This window comes from Saccopteryx bilineata, chromosome 1 (genome assembly GCF_036850765.1).
Source record: "Saccopteryx bilineata isolate mSacBil1 chromosome 1, mSacBil1_pri_phased_curated, whole genome shotgun sequence".
NCBI lineage: Eukaryota > Metazoa > Chordata > Mammalia > Chiroptera > Emballonuridae > Saccopteryx > Saccopteryx bilineata.
The window spans coordinates 399,316,961-399,338,283 of NC_089490.1; the positions used below are offsets into that span (position 1 = coordinate 399,316,961).

The window sequence follows — 21,323 nt, forward strand, 5'->3', positions numbered from 1 at the left end:
GTCACACAGCAGCTGAGCTTGGCCTGGCTTTTAACTGACAGGGCCTTTGGCTAGGAAAATCAACCCTAATAGCAATTCTGGTTCAATGAGGACCAGGGGTTCAATTTACACCAATTAACTTAATGAGACACTTGAAGCACCTGGGGGCTACAATCTGAGGCTGCCTGCCCCCTTCCCCTATGCCTCTTCTCCTGACCGGGGCCTGAGAACCTTTCAAGGGTGGACACACCTAAGCCAGGATGTGGAAATGCTGGAAATGCTGCAGTCCCGGGTGTGACCATCAGGTGGCGAAGCAGCGGTAGGAAGCCCTGCCCCGAGCAGCCCCAGAAAAAACAGAAAATACAAATTAAAAATTCCTTGGCCTGGAAGCAGAGTCAGTTGGAAATTCCGGGAGCCTTCTGTCATATCTGGGAGGCTTGACCTTCTCCTGTTAGCAAAGCCTAGGGACAACCACAACAGGCAAAGGGCAGGGAAAAAGAGAACGTCTTTTAAAGCGAGTGGAAGAAGGGAAAAGAATTCTCTCGGCCACCTTGGATTCCGCAGCCTGCCCAGCAATCCTGCAGGCGAGGCTGCGTCCCAGTGCGGTGGAATTGGTGGGCGGGCAGGCGTTATGTTAAAATGCATATTCCTGGGCCCAGGGAAACTGCATTTTAGCCAGCACACATAGGGGTTCTGATCCAGGATAAGGTTTGAAACACCAACGTGGCAATGCATCCCTTTCACAGGCCAGAAACCAGGGGCCAGAGAGGGGAGGTCACTGTTCAGGGTAACGGTCCTGGGTCCAGATCTGCCCCTGTGAGGATGGTGTTTGCACATAGGCATAAAGCATTTTTTTTTCATTGTGATTCACTTTTTCTTTTCTTTTTTTTTTTTAATAATTTTATTTTTTTAATGGGGTGACATCAATAAATCAGGATACATATATTCAAAGATAACAAGTCCAGGTTATCTTGCCGTTCAATTATGTTGCATACCCACCACCCAAAGTCAGATTGTCCTCTGTCACCTTCTATCTTGTTTTCTTTGTGCCCCTCCCCACCCCCTTTCCCTCTCCCATTCCCCCCTCCTCCCCCGAAACCACCACACTCTTATCAATGTCTCTTAGTTTCACTTTTATGTCCCACCTACATATGGAATAATGCAGTTTCCTGGTTTTTTCTGATTTACTTATTTCACTTCGTATCATGTTATCAAGATCCCACCATTTTGCTGTAAATGTTCCGATGTCATCATTTCTTATGGCTGAGTAGTATTCCATAGTGTATATGTGCCACATCTTCTTTATCCAATCATCTATTGATGGGATTTTTGGTTGTTTCCATGTCCTGGCCACTGTGAACAATGCTGCAATAAACATGGGGCTGCATGTGTCTTTACGTATCAATGTTTCTGAGTTTTTGGGATATATAGCACTTTTTTTTTTTCATGTAAAATTCAGCCTTCGGGCTGTTTCAGATTGGGGCTGTGCCCAGTTGGCCTCCTGTGCTTTCGTGTGAGATGGTCCTCTCTCTACCTCTATTTGCTATTTTAAAATGTGTAATGAGTTCCTGCCTGGAGAGGTAAAGTAAGGAAACAGCCCTGGCTTTGAAAGCCAGGCCAGAACCCCGATTCCTGGGTTTCCTGGCCGGATGCCAGCCATTCCGGCCAAGTCCGCCAGCCCTCTGAGGAGGTCCTGGGGAGCTCAGGGTCCAGACGCCCACACACACCTCCCCCACACTCCCACACTCAGACTTCTCTCTGGAACTGATTCAGCGGATTCCCTCGCACATCCCAGGAGGTGACTTTGGGCTCTTGGGCTGCCCCTCATTTCCGACCCAGATCCTGAATTCCAGCCTTGAGCTGAGATTTGGTCCATGATGGGCTAGAGGCCACACCGCAGCTGGCCAGGGGCATCGGAAAGAGCTCCAGCTATAGAGTCTGGTTTGAATCACTCCGCTGTGTGGCTTTGGGCAAGCCGCTTGCCCTCTCTGAGTCTGTTTCCCTGTCTGGGGAAATTGGCACCACCTGTTTCTTGTGCTAGAATGAGGAGCAATAAGAGAGAGCGAGAGAGTGTAGGCAGCACGGCCAGCAGCCTAGCTGAAGCAGGGGGCGGGGGCTGGCTTCACCCCTCCTTACCTGGATGGCTCTGGCTCTGCCCCTCCTCACGCCAGTCTGCACAGCAGGGACACACTGGGCCCAGGAGGTGTGATCTCACTCATTCCCCAACCTGCACGCCTGCCCAGTTCCAGAGCCACGGAGGGGCTCTGAGGGAGGCCAGGAAATTGTAGCCATGGTTCCCACCTTGGGAGAATTTACAATCTAATAAAGGCAACCTAGAACCTTCAAATAGGAGTTTCCCAAAATAGGGCTGTCTGCAAGTGGGGCTCCCGGTGCTGCCTGGCAGGAGGTGCCGGCTAAGGAAAGACTGAGCACAGGCCTGGGCCCGCCCCCGCCCGTGCAGGCACCCTGCCCCCACCCTGGCCTCCTCCGTGCCCAGCTCCCAGGCCTTGCTCCTCACCTGTGCCTTAGCAAGGTGGATGGAAATTGTCAGCATGGGTGAAGGTTAGGACTCAGGAACATGACAAAGTGACCAGCGGGGGGCTGCCAGGGCTTTCTGGTGGCTGAGCCTGCCTTTCTCACTCAGGAGCTAGCTTGGAGGTTAAACTTTAACCGAGGCCACGAGGCGACGGCCCAGTCGACCCTTCTTCCACAACTGTAATTCAGTAACATCACACCATTGCATCTTATTATTTTTTTAAAAAATCTACTTGACCTTCCACTCAGCATCAGAGAACAGAGTGCTTCAGACACCCGGGCAGCTTGGGCCCAGTGAGCTTTGTCCCTCAGTGTCCCCTCTGTAGAGTGGCGGGGCATCCATGCAGCCACTCCTGGAAACAGGGTAAGGAAGAACGTCTTTAAAGTGTTGGGGTCATCCCAGGACCAACCGGACTGGTTGCTGGCCAGCTGCCCAAGCCGACTTGGCCGGAGATGTGACTGAGGGGAGCAGACTGGGGGCCCGGGGTCCTGAGCTTGTAGTGGTCCGGCCAGAGGGCCGTACCTCCCCGGCTCCCTGCGGCCCCTCCCCGGCTGGCCCGGAGGCCCGCCCTGAGCTCTGACCATGGGGTTCACAGAGCTCTTGGAGCGAGCTGGGGGCGTGGGCCTCTTCCAGACCCTGCAGGTCATCACTCTCCTCCTGCCCTCTGTCCTTGTGCCTTCCCAAATGCTCCTGGACAACTTCTCGGCGGCCACCCCGGGCCACCGCTGCTGGGCCCACATGTTGGACAATGGCTCTGAGGCCCCCATGAACCTCACGCCCGAGGCCCTCCTGGTCGTCTCCATCCCACTGGGCCCCAACCATGAGCCCCACCAGTGTCGCCGCTTCCGCCACCCTCAGTGGCAGCTCCTGGAGCCCAACACCACGGCCGCCAACTGGAGCGAGGCCGCCACAGAGCCGTGCCTGGATGGCTGGGTCTACGACCACAGCACCTTCGCCTCCACCATTGTGGCTGAGGTAAGCCCCCCCCCCCCCAGCTTTCCTCCTTCCTGGCTGTCCGCCATGACGGGGAGCGCGTCCCACTGCCTTCCTCACGGCAGGGAAGTGCTGTGCTGCTGCTCCCTTAACACGTACTACTGACTGCTCACGTCGGCCCGGATTCCGAGCAGTGGCTAGGGTTACAGGACGAACAGGGAGCCTTCCAGGATCTGCTGGCGGGTTTGGAATCAGCCAGCATTTACACCAGTAATAACAGCACAGTGAGCCTCCCCCTTTCGCCCTTTAAGTAGCTGGCACTGTTCCCAGCGCTTTCCCTGTAGTCACAACCTCCCTGTGATCCCAGGGGGTAGGTCTTATTATTGTCCCCATTTAACAAAGGACAAAACAGGAGCATCGAGAGGTTCAGTGATTTGTCCCAGGACACACAGCTAAAACCTGATTCAACCTTGGCAGTCAGGGGCCAGAACCTGGGACTGTCACTCTTCTGTCCAGCCTCCAGGGTCATAAGTGAGTCCTAAGGAGAGAAGCGGGTCTTATGGGTCAGGGAGAGACAGCAGATGGGGAAGGCCTCTATAAAGAGGGGACATTTAAGATGAGACCTGGATTACGGGAGAAGGAATCAGTCCCGCAAAGGGGGGTGGGGTGGGGGGGCTGGTGTGTGGTCAGAGCCCTGAACGGGAGTGTGTCTGGGCACTTGAAGGAGCAGGAGGCCCAGCATACCGCCCACGAGAGCGGGAGGGGCAGGAGCCACCAGGTGGGGAGGGAGGGGAGGGCCTGAATTTATTTTAAGTGCACAGGAAAGTTATTGGAGGCTCTGGGGTAGGGGAGCAATGTGATCTGATTTGCAATTTCAAGAGGTCATTTTGCAGGGCAGAGACTGCCTGGTAGAGACAGGGGCTTCTATTGCCATCAGCCAGGGGGGAAGGCAGGAATGGAGTAAAGCTCCCAGGCTTTGATGAAGGACTGACCTGGCGGGGGTGGAGGGGGGTGATGGATGCCCATCCTGGGCCCAAGGCGCTGAAAATATCCCAGTGATGCGCGCGCATCTCTGTTCATGCTCACGGCCGGTGAGAGCCAGCTGCACGGCCCTGTTTCCGGATGAGTAAGCAGGCCATGCCAGGTGCCGGCACGCACCCAAGCTCACCGGCCAGTAGTCAGCGGAGTCAGAGCCAGAGCCTAGGGTGTCACCACCTCCCACCACTGTCCACTGCCAGATGCCAAGCTCTGTCATATCCCAGCCATGCTGTTGGCTGCGAGCAGAGAGTGGAGGCCAACAGCCAGCATACCCCTTCCCCTTCTGTTGCCTGGCCCAAGGGATCTGTGGGCCCCATTGTGGGTGGCCAAACCCACAAGACCCAGGCTGACCAGGTGTTCCTGGCTAGGAGCTCTGGATGCCACCCTGCCCTGTAGACCACGTCCCTGAGCTGTCACACCCTCCTTCTCTTCTAGTGGGGCCTGGTGTGCGACCACCAGGGCTTGAAGCCCCTGGGCCAGGCCATCTTCATGGGCGGTACACTGCTGGGTTCCTTCGCCTGGGGCCTCCTCTCCTACTGGTAAGGACTTATCTCTGGGCGAGCTGCTCCCAGACAGTGGGTGGGGGACTGAGGTACAGAAATGTCACGTGAGTGTTCGTGTTCCCTGAGAAGAGGGCTCCTTTGGTTGAGTCTGGACATGAGTTCCAGGCGGCCAGGGGACAGTGACGGCCAAGAGCGTACTCTAGGCTAAGGTGCACAGTGAGAAATCACCCTGAGCTCTCTTGCTCTCTGTCCTCCATCTCCTGAACCAACCTTTATTGTGCACCTACTGTGTGCCAGATGCTACACAGACCCTGCCCTCGGGACCTAATAGTCTTCCAGGGAGAAAGAGCCCCTTCTTCTTCTCAACTTCAAGTACAAAACACGCTATGAAATAGAAATACTCCTTCTCCTCCTCCCTTCTCCTCACCCTCTCCTCTTTCCCTCCCTTCTTCCCCTCACCGACTCACCCTCTCTCCTCTCCTCCCTTCTTGCCCCTCCTCTTTTCCCTCCCCTCCCCCCCTCCCTCCACACTCCTCTTCCTCCCTTCCCAGTGGCTGTCTGGGGAGTAGTCCAGTGCCTTCCTCTCTCCCTCTGCCCCTCCTCCTGCCAGGCACCTCTGTCCGGTGCCTACAACACCCTGCTTTACTCCTGTCTGCTTGTCCCCTAACTGCGGGCTGGGAGGTTCCTTTGGAGGAGCCTCACTGAACTGCTGATGCCCCGCCCAGCCCCTCCTACCGAGACTCCACCCCATGGCGCACCCCAGAACTCTGGGAGCCACTTCTGTTCCCCTTCTCTCGCCCCCACATTCACAAACACACCCCAGCCCAGCCCCCTCCTGCACGCAGTGCCCTTGCTCAAGTCACCACCACCTCGGGCCTGGGCAGAACCGAGCCTCCTCCCGGGTCTCCAGCTTCTGTGGAGGAAACTGTCCTGATGGAGGCGCGGAACTCGGGGGTGCGGGCGCGGCACTCGGGGGTGCGGGTGCGGGCGCGGCACTCGGGGGTGCGGGTGCGGGCGCGGCAATCGGGGACGCGGGGGCGGGGGCGGCACTCGGAGTGCAGGGGTGCGAGTGTAGCGCTCCGGGTGCAGGGGCGACCCTCGGGGGGTGCGGGTGCAGCGCTCCGGGGTGTGGGTGCGGGTGCAGTGCTCGGGGGTGCGGATGTGGGTGTGGCACTTGGGGTGCGGGGGTGGCACTTGGGGATGCAGGCGCAGCACTTGTGGTGACTTCGCCAAGACTTGGTTGAGGATGGGGTGGATGCCTCACCCAGGACCCTGTGCCTTGGTTTCCTCCTGTGAGTGAGAACCCTGGCACCTACCCTGGGGTGGTTGTGATACAATAAGTGAGTTAATCACGTGTAGAGCTAGGGCCAGGCCTAGCACGATGTTCACTCATGCTGAGGTTACTGGTGTTTCTCAGATTGCCCTGAGCGTGGCAGGGAGCCCCTGTCAAACTGCAACTGGTCTGCTGGTCCCCCAGTGGGACTGAGGTCGGAGCCAGGTGTCAGCCTCTAGCCCTCAGCCCCAGTCTGGACCGAGGCGTCCTTGCTCCTGGGTGCCGCTCAGATAGGGCCGAGGTTTCCTCCCCCCTCCCCGTTAGAACCAACACAGACTTAGCTGGCTACACACCGGCATTTGGGTTGAGCTGCCTGGGGCAGCAGTGGCTCTGTGAGCGCGGGGGCACTGGGCTGAGGACCCTCCATGGGTTGTCTCCTGGGAACACCTGTCACCATGCGCAGACAGGCAGGGGGCTAGCTGGCGGCTTGCCCAGGGCCACAGGTGCCCAGCTTCCTAGTTACACTGTACCCTCGCTTGGCGTCTTGATTTTCACAAAAGCCCTACAAGGCATGTCATCGTGAATACCTCCATTTTACAGATGGAGAGACCATGGCTCAGAGATGTTGAGTCCTGTACCCAAGGTTAGCCAGGAAGGGCAGAGTGTGACTCAACCCTAGGCGTCTGAGGCCAAAGTCCCTCTTTGGCCATGAGGCTGTACTGTCCGCCGAGAGCAAGGTGTCTGCCATTTTGATGACAAACGCACTCCACACGTCTCCTAGGGCTCCTGAGAAGGAGGTGCTGCCTGCACTGACAAGTGGGCACAATGCCAGGCTCCAGCAGGCACCCCAGCTCTATCCTTCTGTGTCCGAGTCCCCAGGGCCCCTCTCCAGGCCCCCACGATGCTTGCTCCCCAAACAGGTTTGGGCGGAAGCTGATGCTGTGCTGGTGCTGTCTGCTTGTGGCCGTGGCCAACACTAGTGCCATCTTTGCCCCCAATTTCCTTGTCTATTGTGGCCTCCGATTTTTGAGCGCCTTTGGACTGGTCGGCATCCTCCTGACCTCGACGACGCTCTGTGAGTCCCTCGCTCGGCCCACTCCCTGCTGAGGAGGGGAGGATGGGGCTCAAGGCCACCACATGTGGCCTGCGCCTATGCGCATCTGCGTTGCCTTTCAGTGGTGGAATGGACCACAACCCACAGGAGGGCTGTCACCATGACGATTCTGGGATGTACCTACTGCATAGGCCAGATGGTCCTGGGCGGTCTGGCCTTCGCCCTACGGGACTGGCGAGCCCTCCATCTGGCTACGTCGACGCCCTTCTTTGCCATCTTCCTGATATGCTGGTAAGTCCAGTGAGGGGCCTTTTCCCTTGGGAGAGCGTCACTGACAGGAGGGGGACCCGGGGTGCGCCTCAACCCCACCACCCTCGTGGGTTCCAAAATGCTGAGAGCTGTGGAAAGGAGAGATCTAAACAGAGCCCTCGCAAAGGAGGGACAGTTGGGGATTTGGAGTTCCAGGGTGGGCACTTCAGCCAGATGTCCGAGGGTCCCATCCAGCCCTGGCCTTCATCACACCGGCATCAGCGCCCCTCCCCCCAAGCACACACACTCCGGCCTCCCTCACACATCACTGTCAAGCCTGTGGGCGTCCGAGTCGGTGCAGACCTGCTCCGGATGTGGGAGGATATCATCATCACTATTATTTTTGGTGCTACAGAAGTCCTGAGGTCTGCACATAGCTGCATAGCTGCTTGGGGGAGGGTCGGAGAAAGAGACACTGGGAAACAAACACAAAGTCAGGTCCCCGTAAGTCCTCTTGTGCCGTGAGTCAGAGTTGAGTTCACCTGGGCCCAAGTAACTCTCCTCCAAGATCTGGAGAGTCATGGGGGCTCATTCATTTTTTTCTCAAAGATGTACTGCACTCGTGCCCCATGGCCAGGTGTGGTTTCAGGAATTAGGGACACATCAACAAATAAAGCAGACCAAAAGCCACTGACCTCGTGGAACTTGACCGTATAAACAGGACCCACAGCAAGAAGGAAGGCAGCCCACGATTGCACTAACTAGGCGGGCCACCCTGGTCACTCTGACTGGTGCGTCCTGGATGTTGCCGATAACACCACCTATGTATGAACACTTCTAATGGGGGGGGGTGATATTATCACCAGTATTTCCAGATGAGGCACTGAGGCCCCAGAGAGGTTCAGTGGCTTGCCCAAGGCCACACAGCTGGTGAGCGCCAAAGGCCGGATTTGAATCCAGGCAGGGTGATTCATTTCACCGCTGTCTGTCAAATTGCCTCAGGAAGTTTTCTTAGCTTCTCTGCAAACAGGGCTGAGGTCCTGTTGCTGGAAAACCTCGGTCCCTTCCACCAGGGAGCCCCTTCTCCCTGCCCATCTGCCCCGAGGCTGGGAAGAAGCAGCCTCATTTATAAAACCATTCAGTTCTGGTTGCAGATGCTTTAATTGTATGGGTTTTAAAACAAATTCACCTGATGTAAACCTCTGCTATAGAAATGGCCCCAGAACCACCCCCCGCCTGGGCAGCCTGTGTGCTGGCTGCCACAGCGCTCACACTGGCAGGGTCCCGGCAGCCAGGAAGCCAGATGGGTGGTCCTGGGAGAAAGAGGTGGCCAGGCATTGAGACTCATCTGAAATCACTAGGGACTGCGTCTCCCAGCCCAGCACTGGCAGTGCAGAGGGGGACGCGGCTGCCTTCTCCTCATGCCCATGGCAGAGGGCGGGTCTTCTGCCCACCATGCCCTTCTTACCTGACCGGGGGTGGGGGAAGGAGTGCCCAGCATGCATGGGAAGACCTAGCCATGCACCTGCTTTTGTAACAGGTGGCTGCCGGAGTCTGCACGCTGGCTCATTATTACTGGCAAACCAGAACAAGCACTTCAGGAACTCAAAAAGGTGGCCAGGCTGAACGGCCGCAAGGAAGCCAAGAAGACACTGACCATAGAGGTGAGACGCTGCTGTTTGTGACCTGGAGTGTGGGGTGTGACTCGGAAAGGACATCCACTGATGCGTGATCAGTATTATCACCAGCTTCACCCCTGCCCATCCCACCACCACCTCCATCAACACCACTAGGACCATTACCACCTTGGCAGAACACCAACACCACCATCACTGTCATTGCTGTCGCCCTCACCATCTCTGTCATCACCACCACCACCATTGCCACAATCATCACAACCCCCATCACTGCACCACCATCCTCAGCACCGCCATCGTTACCTCCACCATCACCATGGTTACCACCTCTGCTATGCCCACCATCACCACCATGATCATCATTTCTGCACAAACACAACTCCCATCACTACCACTGAGAATAACGATACCACCAATACCACACCACCACCAACAGGATCACAACCATCCACACTCTCACCATCACCTTCATCACCCCCATCATCACCTCTCCTGGCAGACCACCACCAACTTTATCTTCATTTCCACTAACATCACCAGTACCGTCCCTCCCTTCGCCACCAGCATCTCTACAAAACACCATCAACACCATTACCTTCACCACCATCATCATTCTCACCATCACCACCACCATTGACAGTACACCATTACCAACAACACACCACACACCACCTTACTATTCACCACCTTGATCTACATCTATTGCACACTCACCTCATGGGGCTTCTCAATGTATTTGGGAAATGCAGTGTTCTGATTTGAAGGAAGCTACTTCAAGAAAATAGGTGTGGGAGGATGTGCAGTCAGAGACCAGAGGATGCAAAGCACCATGAGTGGGGAGGATCAGAGAAGGCTTCCAGGAGGAGGCAAGCTGGAGCTGACCAGGACTGGACTGAACACTGGGCAGGCAGGGCCCAGCGGTGTAGGGGGAGACTGGATGGGCACTGGGACCCAGTGAGGAGCCAGTGAGTCTGGAGGGGGCACATCCTGATGCCAGGCCTGAGGAACGAGGCAGAATGGCAGGACTTTGTGTAGTAACTGCCACGAACTAACCTGCAGCCTGTAGCCCAGAGGGCCAGCGCTGGGACCCCAGACTCGCTCCTTGGTTCTGAGCAGGTGGGCAGGGTCTGCAGGAATCAGAGCAAAGCCTTTCTGTCCCCACTCCCCCTGGCCCCCCCGGCTCACTCTCCAGTCTCCAGAGGTTGAGGCCAGACTCCCCCATCATTCTGGACACCTTCCCCTAGCATGGGGGTGAGTAAGGGCCACCACCCCAACACTCACTGTGGCCCCGTTCTCCCCGGAGGTGCTGATGTCCAGCATGGAGGAGGAAGTGACCTCTGCGAAGGCCCGCCAGTCACTGCTGGACCTGTTCCGCACGCCCCTTCTCCGCGGGAGGAGCTGCTGCATGTTCATAGTGAAGTATGCCACCCTCACCCCCCGCCTGGGCCCAGAGCTGCAGAGGGTGGTGGGTGCAGGAACCCTTGTAGGCCTCTCGGGCTGTGTTTGTGGCAGGGACAGGCGGCTCCCCTGGAGGCGGGAGTCCTTGCAGGCAGGGGAGAGGCAGTGTGTGTGGGCCAGCCCTGCAGGGAGCCAGCAGGGGCCTGCTGACAGCACCGGGCAGAGGGCGAGCCCCGGGCCCAGCAGGGGCTGCAGCCGGACGCCTGCTTATCAGCATCGGCCTGGTCCCAAGGCTCACTCATAGAGGGCTGAGTGCACGAGGCCACCTACTTCCCGCCTGAGCAGCCCTGTGAGATAAGTTCGTGGACACCCCCACGGACAAACGGGTGTGGGGGGCCAGAGCGGCCAGTCACTTGCCCAGGATGAGCAGGCATTTGCACTGAAGCTGAGCTCGCGCCCCTCCCAGGTGCCACCCGCCAGGCCCCACGTGGAGTGTGGAGTCCTTGCCCCACCCCAGGAGGGCCTTGTCTCAGCACTCAAGGGCACCTGGGATCAAGAAAAAGCCCCTTAATAAAACAAACACAGTTAAAGTCACTTCTAGGGGAGCATATAGAAAAGTGAGGGCAGGTTTGATGGGGACTCATCCAGAATAAAACTGAAGATCAGGAAAATGTTTATTTTATGCTCTTTTTAACCACACATGGGTTATAATAGCAAGCATTTGCTACATCTTAGAACAGAGAATGGATCAAATGCTTTTTTTTATTTTATAATATAAGCTTCTTTATGAGAAATCTGAAGCAGTGCCCGCCGGGTCAGGTGTCAGGACTGGCCGAGGTCATTCTTTCAACCACCTCCAAGGCTTCCAGGGTCTCCCAGGGGCTGCTCTGCATCCTTTGTTGTTTGGGTCACAGCCTGTGACGCTGACCTCGTGGGTTCTTGTCTGTGGCTGTGAAGCCAGCTGAGTGCAGCTGCTGTGAGCGCGGGCACCCACGTCACTTACAAACGTGAGGAAAGCTCAGCTGCCGGCTGAGTGGCAGCAGACACCATTGGGCACAGCCTTCCGCGCCACAGTGGGGAGGGCTGGGGGGGGTGTCCAGGGGGAACGAGGATGGGGACGGATTTGGAAAGTGGTCGAGAATAAGTTCACACTGTGGCCACTTCTGGATGAAAATTCAGTCTCCAAGCTGGAAATCCAGGTTCTGTAAGTTCAGCCACTGGGGAGACCAGACCTGGAGTGCCTGGCAGGGTGTCCTTCTCCTCACTCCTCAGCCCATCCTACGGCCCTCAGCCAGCAGGAAGTTCCCTGGAGAGGGCTCTGGGACCGACCCCTGGGGAGACCTGGAGCCCCTGGCAGGGTGTCCTTCTCCTCACTCCTCAGCCCATCCTACGGCCCTCAGCCAGCAGGAAGTTCCCTGGAGAGGGCTCTGGGACCGACCCCTGGGGAGACCTGGAGCCCCTGGCAGGGTGTCCTTCTCCTCACTCCTCAGCCCATCCTACGGCCCTCAGCCAGCAGGAAGTTCCCTGGAGAGGGCTCTGGGACCGACCCCTGGCAGGGTGTCCTTCTCCTCACTCCTCAGCCCATCCTACGGGTCTCAGCCAGCAGGAAGTTCCCTGGAGAGGGCTCTGGGACCAACCCCTGGCAGGGTGTCCTTCTCCTCACTCCTCAGCCCATCCTACGGCCCTCAGCCAGCAGGAAGTTCCCTGGAGAGGGCTCTGGGACCGACCCCTGGCAGGGTGTCCTTCTCCTCACTCCTCAGCCCATCCTACGGCCCTCAGCCAGCACGAAGTTCCCTGGAGAGGGCTCTGGGACCGACCCCTGGGGGAGGTATGAGGAGGGGCAGGGAGCGGGCAGCTGGCTGGCTCTTCTGAGTGGCCCCTCTGGCCTGCAGGGGGTGCCCTCCCCAGCTCAGAGGGGGACAGCCCAGCCCACCTCCCCAACAGAGACTTCACTCTATCATGAATCCCATCTTTCAAGGCAGAAATGGGCAACCAGAGAGGGGCAGAGAGCTCTCTGGTTCATAGAACTGGAGCCAGGTCCGGGTTCCAGAAACCAAGCCAGAGGGCGCTGGAGCAGGGCCAAAGGGGCAGCTCAGCTTGACCCCAAGCGCCCTGTCCACCCTGGGCCGGTCAAGCCTCTGTCTAATTGTGTCGAGGGACCACCCAGGCCTCTACCCACGGTCCAGTCCTGCAAGGGATGAGCCCACCGCCCTCCCCATCCTTTCCTGGACAGCCCGACCCTGGGGAGACAGGTCCTGCATTTGGCAGGCTTGAGCGCTCCGGCCGTGATGCGCCCGGGACTAGCAGCGCCCTCCCGGGGCGGCGGACAGCGTGTCAGGCAGCACAGCAGGGGTGCCTGTCCCCCGGGCTGCAGGGACCCGACTGCTGTCTTTGTCCTACAGCTTCTCCCAAATGATCTCCTACTATGGGCTGGTCTTCGACCTGCAGAACCTGGGGAGGGACATCTTCCTCCTCCAGGTCCTCTTCGGCGCCGTGGACTTCCTGGGCCGGGCCTCCAACAACTTCTTGCTCCGGTGCTTCGGCCGCCGCATGATTCTGGCCAGCTCCCAAGCGATGGCTGGCATCTCCATCCTGGCCAACATGCTGGTCCCACAAGGTGAGGCCGGGGCGGCGGGAGAAGACGGGGAGTCACCGGCGGCCAGGGGCCCTTGCTTCCCTGCCTGGCACGTCCTGGACTTGTCCTTTCCCCTGGCCCCGGGCCCACTGTCCCGGCTCCGCCCAAGTCTGTCGTCATTTCAAGCTTTGCTGCAGCATCTCGGGAGCCCAATCCCCAACCAGCCCCCGCCCATTTTCCCGAGGAAGTTGAGGTTCAGCGTGGCGAAGCCACGTGCCCAAGATCCTTCCGCTAGCAAGTGCAAGGCCGGGCTTTGGACCAGACTCCGGGCTGCATGTCCGAGTGAGGCCACAGCCTCCGGCCCAGGCTGGCTGGGTGCCCTCAGGCCGGCCCTACCCTCGTGCTCTCCTCCGCCCAGACTCACAGACCCTGCGCTTCGTCTTTGCTGTGCTGGGAAAGGGATGCTTTGGTGTATACTTAACCTGCTGCTCTGTCTACAAGTCTGAACTCTTCCCCACCTCGCTGCGGTAGGCCGGGCTGCAGGCTGCGCAGGAGGGGCTGCCAGGCCTGGGGGCGGGCGAGAAAGGGACGCCCCTGGGAGGCTCAGTGGGAAGGGCGAAGAGGGCTGGCCACCCCGGGATGCACAGCAGAGGGCAGAGGGGCCCCAGCTGCCAACATGGCCCAGCTTCCTCCCCTCAGAGGCCATCCTCAGCCAGGGGCCTCCCAGGACAGCCCTTCCCCAAGAGTCCCGACCTGGAGGCGGCCACACGGGAGGCCCCTCTTCCGCAGGCCTCTCGGCCTGTGATTGGAAACCGCTTTGAGCCCCAGAACCCACCATTCAGGTAGAATCCCGTAGAACCCTGGTAAGGAACCCAGGAGCCGCCCTGGCATGGCGGGGACCCCCGCTTGCTCCCACCACCCTACTGCCCCAGCAGGGTCACTTCCTCAGAACCCCAGGGCTGGGTGGGACACAGACAGAAAACCAGACCCTCCCACATTGGGTGGTTGGGTAAACTGAGGCTGAAGGACTCAGTTCCAAAGGACTCCCTCAGTAGAAGGGCAGGCGTGGACCTTGGTTCCGTGACCACTAGCCCAGCGCTCTTGCCTTCACTCGTGGCACTCACTCATCTGCCCACCCTTCCAGTAATTTTTCTGACGCGCATTTATTGATTCTGTTAACAATATATAGGAGGCTTAAGCTGGCAACTCAGAAGCCACTTAAGTGGCTCAACAGAAGCCCTGAGGCCAGCCTCCAAATTACCTAAGATCAGAATGGAGTAGGCCAGACAGTTCCAAGGAAGGACGCCAAATGTTCCCAAGAAACAGAGGCCCCTCTGAATGGGAAAATCCACGTGGGCTCCATGGAGGAGGTGACATTAGAGAGACCTTGAGGAGGACAATTCTTTTAGCCCAGTTTTACCTACTCTAGGCTCTCCTGACCCAGCCATATGCCCCCCCCCCCACTTTGGTAAAGACTCTTCATCTAAAGTGTCAGCTATGACAAGGGCTTGGGCCATCCCCCCTCTGCCCACAGGATGACGGCAGATGGTTTCCTGCAGTCAGTAGGTCGGCTGGGGGCTGTGATGGGCCCCCTGATCAAGATGACCAGCCAGGTCCTGCCCCTGCTGCCCCCCCTCTCCTACGGTGTTATCCCCATCGTTGCCAGTCTTGTTGTTCTGCTCTTCCTCCCGGAGACGCGGGGACTTCCACTGCCTGACACCATCCAGGACCTGGAGAACCAGTGAGTGACTCCTGGCCACATGGGAGTGGGCCTGGGCTTCCGCTCACACCAGAAGTGGCTGGGCAGGGCTGCAGATGGTGGCTGCCCAAGGGTTAGGGAAGTGTCCTGGATGGGGAAGGCGGGAACTGGGCGGGGCTTCTTTTGATGACACTGATCGCTTTGCTGACTGGCCCCATGCTCAGGGCAGGGGCATAGCGGATGGTGAAGCTTGCATTTCTGCAACCGTTTCCTCAACAACCCTGCCAGGGAAAGTCAGTTGCAATCTGCATTTACAAAAACCTCAGGCCCTGGTCAGTTGGTTCAGTAGATAGAGCGTCGGCCTGGCGTTTGGATGGCCCAGGTTCAATTCCCCATCAAGGCACACAAGAGAAGCGACCATCTGCTTCTCCCCCCCCCACTCCTTCTTTCCCTCCCATAGCCAGTGGTTCCAGCGTGGCCCCTGGCACTAAGGATACCGAGCACATCAGCCTCAGGCACTGAGGACAGCTTGGTTGATTAGAGCATTGGCCCCAGACAGAGGTTGCCAGGTGGATTCTGGTTGGGGTGCATGTGGGAGTCTGTCTCTCTATCTCCCTGCCTCTCACTTAAAAAAAAACCAACTCAGGCAGGTGAAGCCACTTACTCAAGTTCTCACACATGGAAGGTGATTGTAACTTAGGCAGGAAAACCTACTGGTTACAAGCCCAGCTCTGCAGCCAGACTGCCTGGAACTGAACCTCCACCTGCTTGGCCATGTTACTTTACCACTCCACCAAAACTGACTGGAGAGAGACAACCTTGGAGTCCTGGTTAAATCTTCCCCAGGGAACCACAGGCCCAGGCTGAGTGAGTTCCTCGGACCCTCCGGGGCAAATTGTGTTGCTCTCATGTGTGGTCTTGGAGAGAACAGAAACGAGGAACATTCCTCAACTATTTTATAGCCAGAATCACCTTTATGTGTCTGTGTCCTCGTTTCTAAAATGTTAAGAAAAAAGAAAAAAAAGAAAAAGAAAAACAGCCTAGCTCAGAGTTGTTTTGGGGTGTGAGTAATTTATATTAAGGCCCCAAAGACAGTGCCTGGCCCCCAGCACACACTGTGTACGCGCAGCTGCTGTGTCGGGGTGCAGGCGAGCAGGAGCCAAGTCAAGATAATAGTAATAAAAACAGCTGGTGCTTAGTGCGCCCTGTTGTCTGAATGTAGCATCTTATTATTTATTTATTTTTTTGTATTTTTCTGAAGCTGGAAACGGGGAGGCAGTCAGACTCCCGTATGCGCCCAACTGGGATCCACCCGGCATGCCCACCAGGGGGCGACGCTCTGCCCACCAGGGGGCGATGCTCTGCCCCTCCGGGGCGTCCCTCCGCCGTGACCAGAGCCACTCTAGCGCCTGGGGCAGAGGCCAAGGAGCCATCCCCAGTGCCCAGGCCATCTTTGCTCCAATGGAGACCTGGCTGCGGGAGGGGAAGAGAGAGACAGAGAGGAAGGGGTGGGGGTGGAGAAGCAAATGGGCGCTTCTCCTGTGTGCCCTGGCCGGGAATCGAACCCGGGTCCCCCGCACGCCAGGCCGACGCTCTACCACTGAGCCAACCGGCCAGGGCCTGTAGCATCTTATTTAATCCAAATGATGACCCCACAGGTGCTGTCAAGGCGGTAGAGACCGAGAGGTTATGTAACTCACCCAGGGATACCCGCTGAGAAGTGGGGATCCTGGGACGGAATTGACTCTTTCACTTAATTCATGCTGGTTGCATGCCTACTGTGTTTCAGGCACTGTCCTCTGCTTTGGGTATGCAGTGGTCAGCGAAACCCTGACCTGGAGTTTACACTCCCACAGACCTGACTCCCAGGTCTGCCCTCCATGCTCCAGAGGTGTAGACACATCCCCACACCTCTCTGCTCTCTCTCTGGATTATTTCAGGAGATCAGCAGCTGCCAGGGGCAACCGGCGAGAGGCGGTCACTACAGAAAGCACCTGGTTCTAGGAATTCTGCCTGTGTGAAGCCCCTTCGGCCAAACGTCTCCAATCAGAGGCTGGAAGCCACCTGAGCAGCCTAGAGGGTTTGATGTGGCCGGGGCCAGGCAGCCGTGGCTGCGTGGGCAGCGTGGGCAGCGTGGCGGTCTGCTGCTCGCCCTGCCCTGCGCGGTCTCTCCGCCTGCCCCAGCCCCGTAGGAGCCCGCCCGGCTGCCCTTGGGTCTACTTCATTAACAAGATGGGTCCCTGCCCTTCCTTGCCCAGCTCACATCTTTACACCTGCACTCAGCCCCCTCCCCCTTCACAGATCCTGGCTCTGCAGGTCTCCCCCCCACCCCCACTCCCGCAGCTTACGGAGTGGATCATAGGACAGACCGGGGTTCCAATCCCCACCACCACCACCATTTATAGAATCCTCATCTGCAAAATGGGAGTGGTCATGGAACCTACCTCCCAGGGTGGACGACAGGACTAATGGATTTTAGCACAGGCCAGACTCCCAACAAATAGAACTGTTAACAGCTGCCAGATACGGTGTCCAGGTTGTGCTGCCCCCAGGCCTGTGCTAAAGAGACACGTGGGGCTGAAATCCAGCCCAGGCTCTGCTGGCCCATCCCTTACCCTAACAGGGCTGTGCTCACTCTGAGAAAGGGGTTGTTTTAATTGCCTACTATTTACCCTGATGGTGATGGGGTGCTTCCTGCCCTGTGGTTACAAGGATGGCCAAACACACGCACGCGCACGCGGACACCTGCCCCTGCACAGATGAGATGGCTGTACTTGATCAATCAGAGCACGCACGCTGTGTAACATGCCGCGTCACACGGGGGTGTGCTCAGGAACAGTGACCACCTGGGACCGTGGGGGGAGGTTTGGTAGTATTAAGAGGGTAGGGCGCCCCTGGTTCCTGAGGGAGGATGCAGTGGGCTCATTGAGTGATTTCACAGGTTGGCAGGAAACTAACGCACACTTCCCAGGGATAATAAGAACTGTGCCTGGTCCCCTTGATGAGAAGTGTTGTTTGGCTGGGGACGTTGCCACAGGAGCGGAGTGGGAGAGAAATTGCGGTTAGGCCATTCGAGACCCTCCTGGTTTCACCTGATGTCAAAAAGCACGTAACACTGGGCCTTAATTTTAGGTCTCACACCACAGGGCACATTTCTATTGTCTATCTCGAGGGGTCACCATCCCTAATTCATGCAAAGACTGTGCCTGTGCTAGCAGCATCCAGGCTGTTAAAACTATAGGATAGTTGAGGCTGGCCACCTGTCTTAGAAGTGAAGAGTCTAAAGTCCAGAGAGATGCAGCGACGTGCTCAGAGTCACATGGTGAACCCCCGCCTGACTCCCAGCCCAGGGCTCTTTCCAGAACACAAGCTCCCCCCCTCACCTACACCCCTTGGTGCCGTTATCGTCGGCCCTGTCTCAAAGTTAGATGCTTCCCTGGGGATCCAGACTCTTCAGACAATAGTCCACTCTCCTTGGACGACTTGGGGAAAACATCAAGTCTCAGGTTCCCTGGCCCCAGCCTCCCAGTGTCCCTCTCACACCTGATGCTCAACAGACCAATCAAACACAACTCAGGTCCAATCCCCCGTCTGCTTAAAAGCCTTTGGTGTCTTGTAGTAAAGATCAGACTACCCCACCAACACCCGGTGGGGCCCCAGCCTCCCTTCACATGTAATAAATTTTAAATGATTTAAATTACACAAAACTATGTTCTTGGGTTGTCATGGAATTAAATTAAAACCGAGATATATCTAAAAAACTCCTTCCAACTAAACAACTTCTAAAAGACCCATAAGTCAAAGAAATCACAAAGGAGATTAGAAAATATTTTGAACTGCATTTAAAATGTTTAAATGACATATCAAGACTTGATGAAATTAAAGCAGTAAAGTAAAATTTATATCATTAAATATCTACATCAGAAGTCTCAAATCAAATATATCAGCCTAAGAAATTAGAAAAAAAAAAGAGCTAATTAAACCTAAAGTATAAGTAAGAGACAGGAAATAATAAACAGCAGAAATCCAAGAAATAGAAAATTATTTTAAAAATCAACAAGACCTGAAGCTGGTTCTTTGAGAAGATCAATAAAATTTATAAACTACTAGATCAGGGGTCCCCAAACTTTTTACACAGGGGGCCAGTTCACTGTCCCTCAGACCGTTGGAGAGCTGGACTATAAAAAAAACTATGAACAAATTCCTATGAATACTGCACACATCTTATTTTGAAGTAAAAAAACAAAACGGGAACAAATACAATATTTAAAATAAAGAACAAGTAAATTTAAATCAACAAACTGACCAGTATTTCAATGGGAACTATGCTCCTCTCACTGACCACCAATGAAAGAGGTACCCCTTCCAGAAGTGCGGTGGGGGCCGGATAAATGGCCTCAGGGGGCCGCATGTGGCCCGCGGACCGTAGTTTGGGGACCCCTGTACTAGATGTACTGACCAGGAAAAAAAGAGAACAGACACACATGACCAATATCAGAAACAAAGGAGGAAGCATCACTACCAATTCTACAGACATTAAAATGATAAGGAAATATCATGAGCAATATTTTACCAATAAATCTAGACAACTTAGATGAAATGAAGAAATTTCTTGAAGGATACAAACTACCAAAGCTCACTCAAGAAGAAATAGATAATATTGTTAGCCCTGTATCTATTAAAGAAATTGAATTTATGGCTTAAAACCTTCCCACAAAGAAAGCTCCAGGTCTCTAGATGGTTTCACTGGTTAATTCTGCCAAACATTTAAGCAAAAATTATACCAATTCTACACAGAATCCTCCATAATATTGAAAAAGAGGTAACACTTCCCAACTTATTCTATGAGACCAACATTACTTTGATACCAAATTCAGAAAAAAAGCATTAGAAGAAAACTACAAATCAATATCTCTTACACACACAAACAGAAAATTGAATTCTACAATATATTAAAAAGGGTAATATATCATGATCGAGTGGAGTTTATCCCAGAAATGCAAAGTTGATTTACTATTCAAACATCAAGGTAAGCAAAATTGTGTTATCTCAACAGAAAACATTTCACAAAATTCAGCATTTATTCCTGATAAATCCTACTGAGCATACTCAGAATATAAGAGCTTGCTCGACCTGATAAAGGGCGTCGCTGAGAAACCAAGAGAGAAAACCACACTTCGTAGTGAAAGACTGAATGCACTCCTACTAAGATCAGAAATGAGTCTAGGATGTCCACTTTATCACTTCTATTTAACACAGGTCCTACTCAGTGCAATAAAGCAAGAAAAAAATAAATAAGAGGCTTATAGATTAGCCTGACCAGGCGGTGGTGCAGTGGATAGAGCATCGGACTGGGACACAGAGGTCCCAGGTTTGAAACCCCAAGGTCACCAGCTTGAGTTCAGGCTCATCTGATTTGAACAAGGCTCACCAGGTTGAGCCCAAGGCCGCTGGCTGGAGCAAGGGGTCACTCACTGTGCTGTAGTCCCCCCAGTCAAGGCCCACATGAGAAAGCAATCAATGAGAAACTAAGGTACCACAACGAAAAATTGATGCTTCTCATCTGTCTCCCTTTCAATCTGTCCCTATCTGTCCCTCTCTCTGTCTCTGTCACACAAATAAAGAGGATTATAGATTAGAAAGGAAGACAAGGCCCTGGCCGGTTGGCTCAGTGGTAGAGCGTCGGCCTAGCGTGTGGAGGACCCGGGTTCGGTTCCGGCCAGGGCACACAGGAGAGGCGCCCATTTGCTTCTCCACCCCTCCGCCGCGCTTTCCCTCTCTGTCTCTCTCTTCCCCTCCCGCAGCCAAGGCTCCATTGGAGCAAAGATGGCCCGGGCGCTGGGGATGGCTCTGTGGCCTCTGCCCCAGGCGCTAGAGTGGCTCTGGTCGCGACATGGCGACGCCCAGGATGGGCAGAGCATCGCCCCCTGGTGGGCAGAGCGTCGCCCCTGGTGGGCGTGCCGGGTGGATCCCGGTCGGGCGCATGCGGGAGTCTGTCTGGCTGTCTCTCCCTGTTTCCAGCTTCAGAAAAATGAAAAAAAAAAAAAAAAGAAAGGAAGACAAAACTATATTTGCAGATGATGTAATTGTAGAAAATCATAAGAAATCTATTAAAATGTCACCAGAAATAATGAGTTTAATAAGGTTGCAAGGTGACAAGGTCAGTATATAAAAATCTATTGTATTTCTGTATGCTAGTAACAATCAGAAATTGAACGATCAGAAAATGCCACCTAATGATAGCCCGGGAAAAAACTGACACCGGGGGATAAATTCAACAAAATAAAGACAAGATTCAAACACTGAAAACTACAAAATGCTGCTGAGAAATTAAAGCAGATCTAAATACATGGGAAGATATACCATGTTCATAGATTGGAAGACTCTATTACCAAGATGTCAGCTCCTCACAGAGGTATATATAGAATCAATGCAATCTCAAATGCCAA

The 21,323-nt window shown here is 55.3% G+C and overlaps 1 protein-coding gene across 1 annotated transcript; it reads left to right on the top strand.

The window, feature by feature from the left end:
- The first annotated feature begins 2,739 nt into the window (after nucleotides 1-2,739).
- On the top strand, nucleotides 2,740-18,571 carry SLC22A11 (solute carrier family 22 member 11). Its single transcript, XM_066254054.1, has 10 exons — nucleotides 2,740-3,490; nucleotides 4,922-5,025; nucleotides 7,183-7,337; nucleotides 7,439-7,607; nucleotides 9,106-9,229; nucleotides 10,506-10,621; nucleotides 13,003-13,217; nucleotides 13,594-13,702; nucleotides 14,710-14,916; nucleotides 16,815-18,571. The coding sequence occupies exons 1-10, from the start codon at nucleotides 3,098-3,100 to the stop codon at nucleotides 16,876-16,878; spliced, it is 1,656 nt and encodes a 551-aa protein (XP_066110151.1). The 5' UTR covers nucleotides 2,740-3,097; the 3' UTR covers nucleotides 16,879-18,571.
- Nucleotides 18,572-21,323: the final 2,752 nt, after the last annotated feature.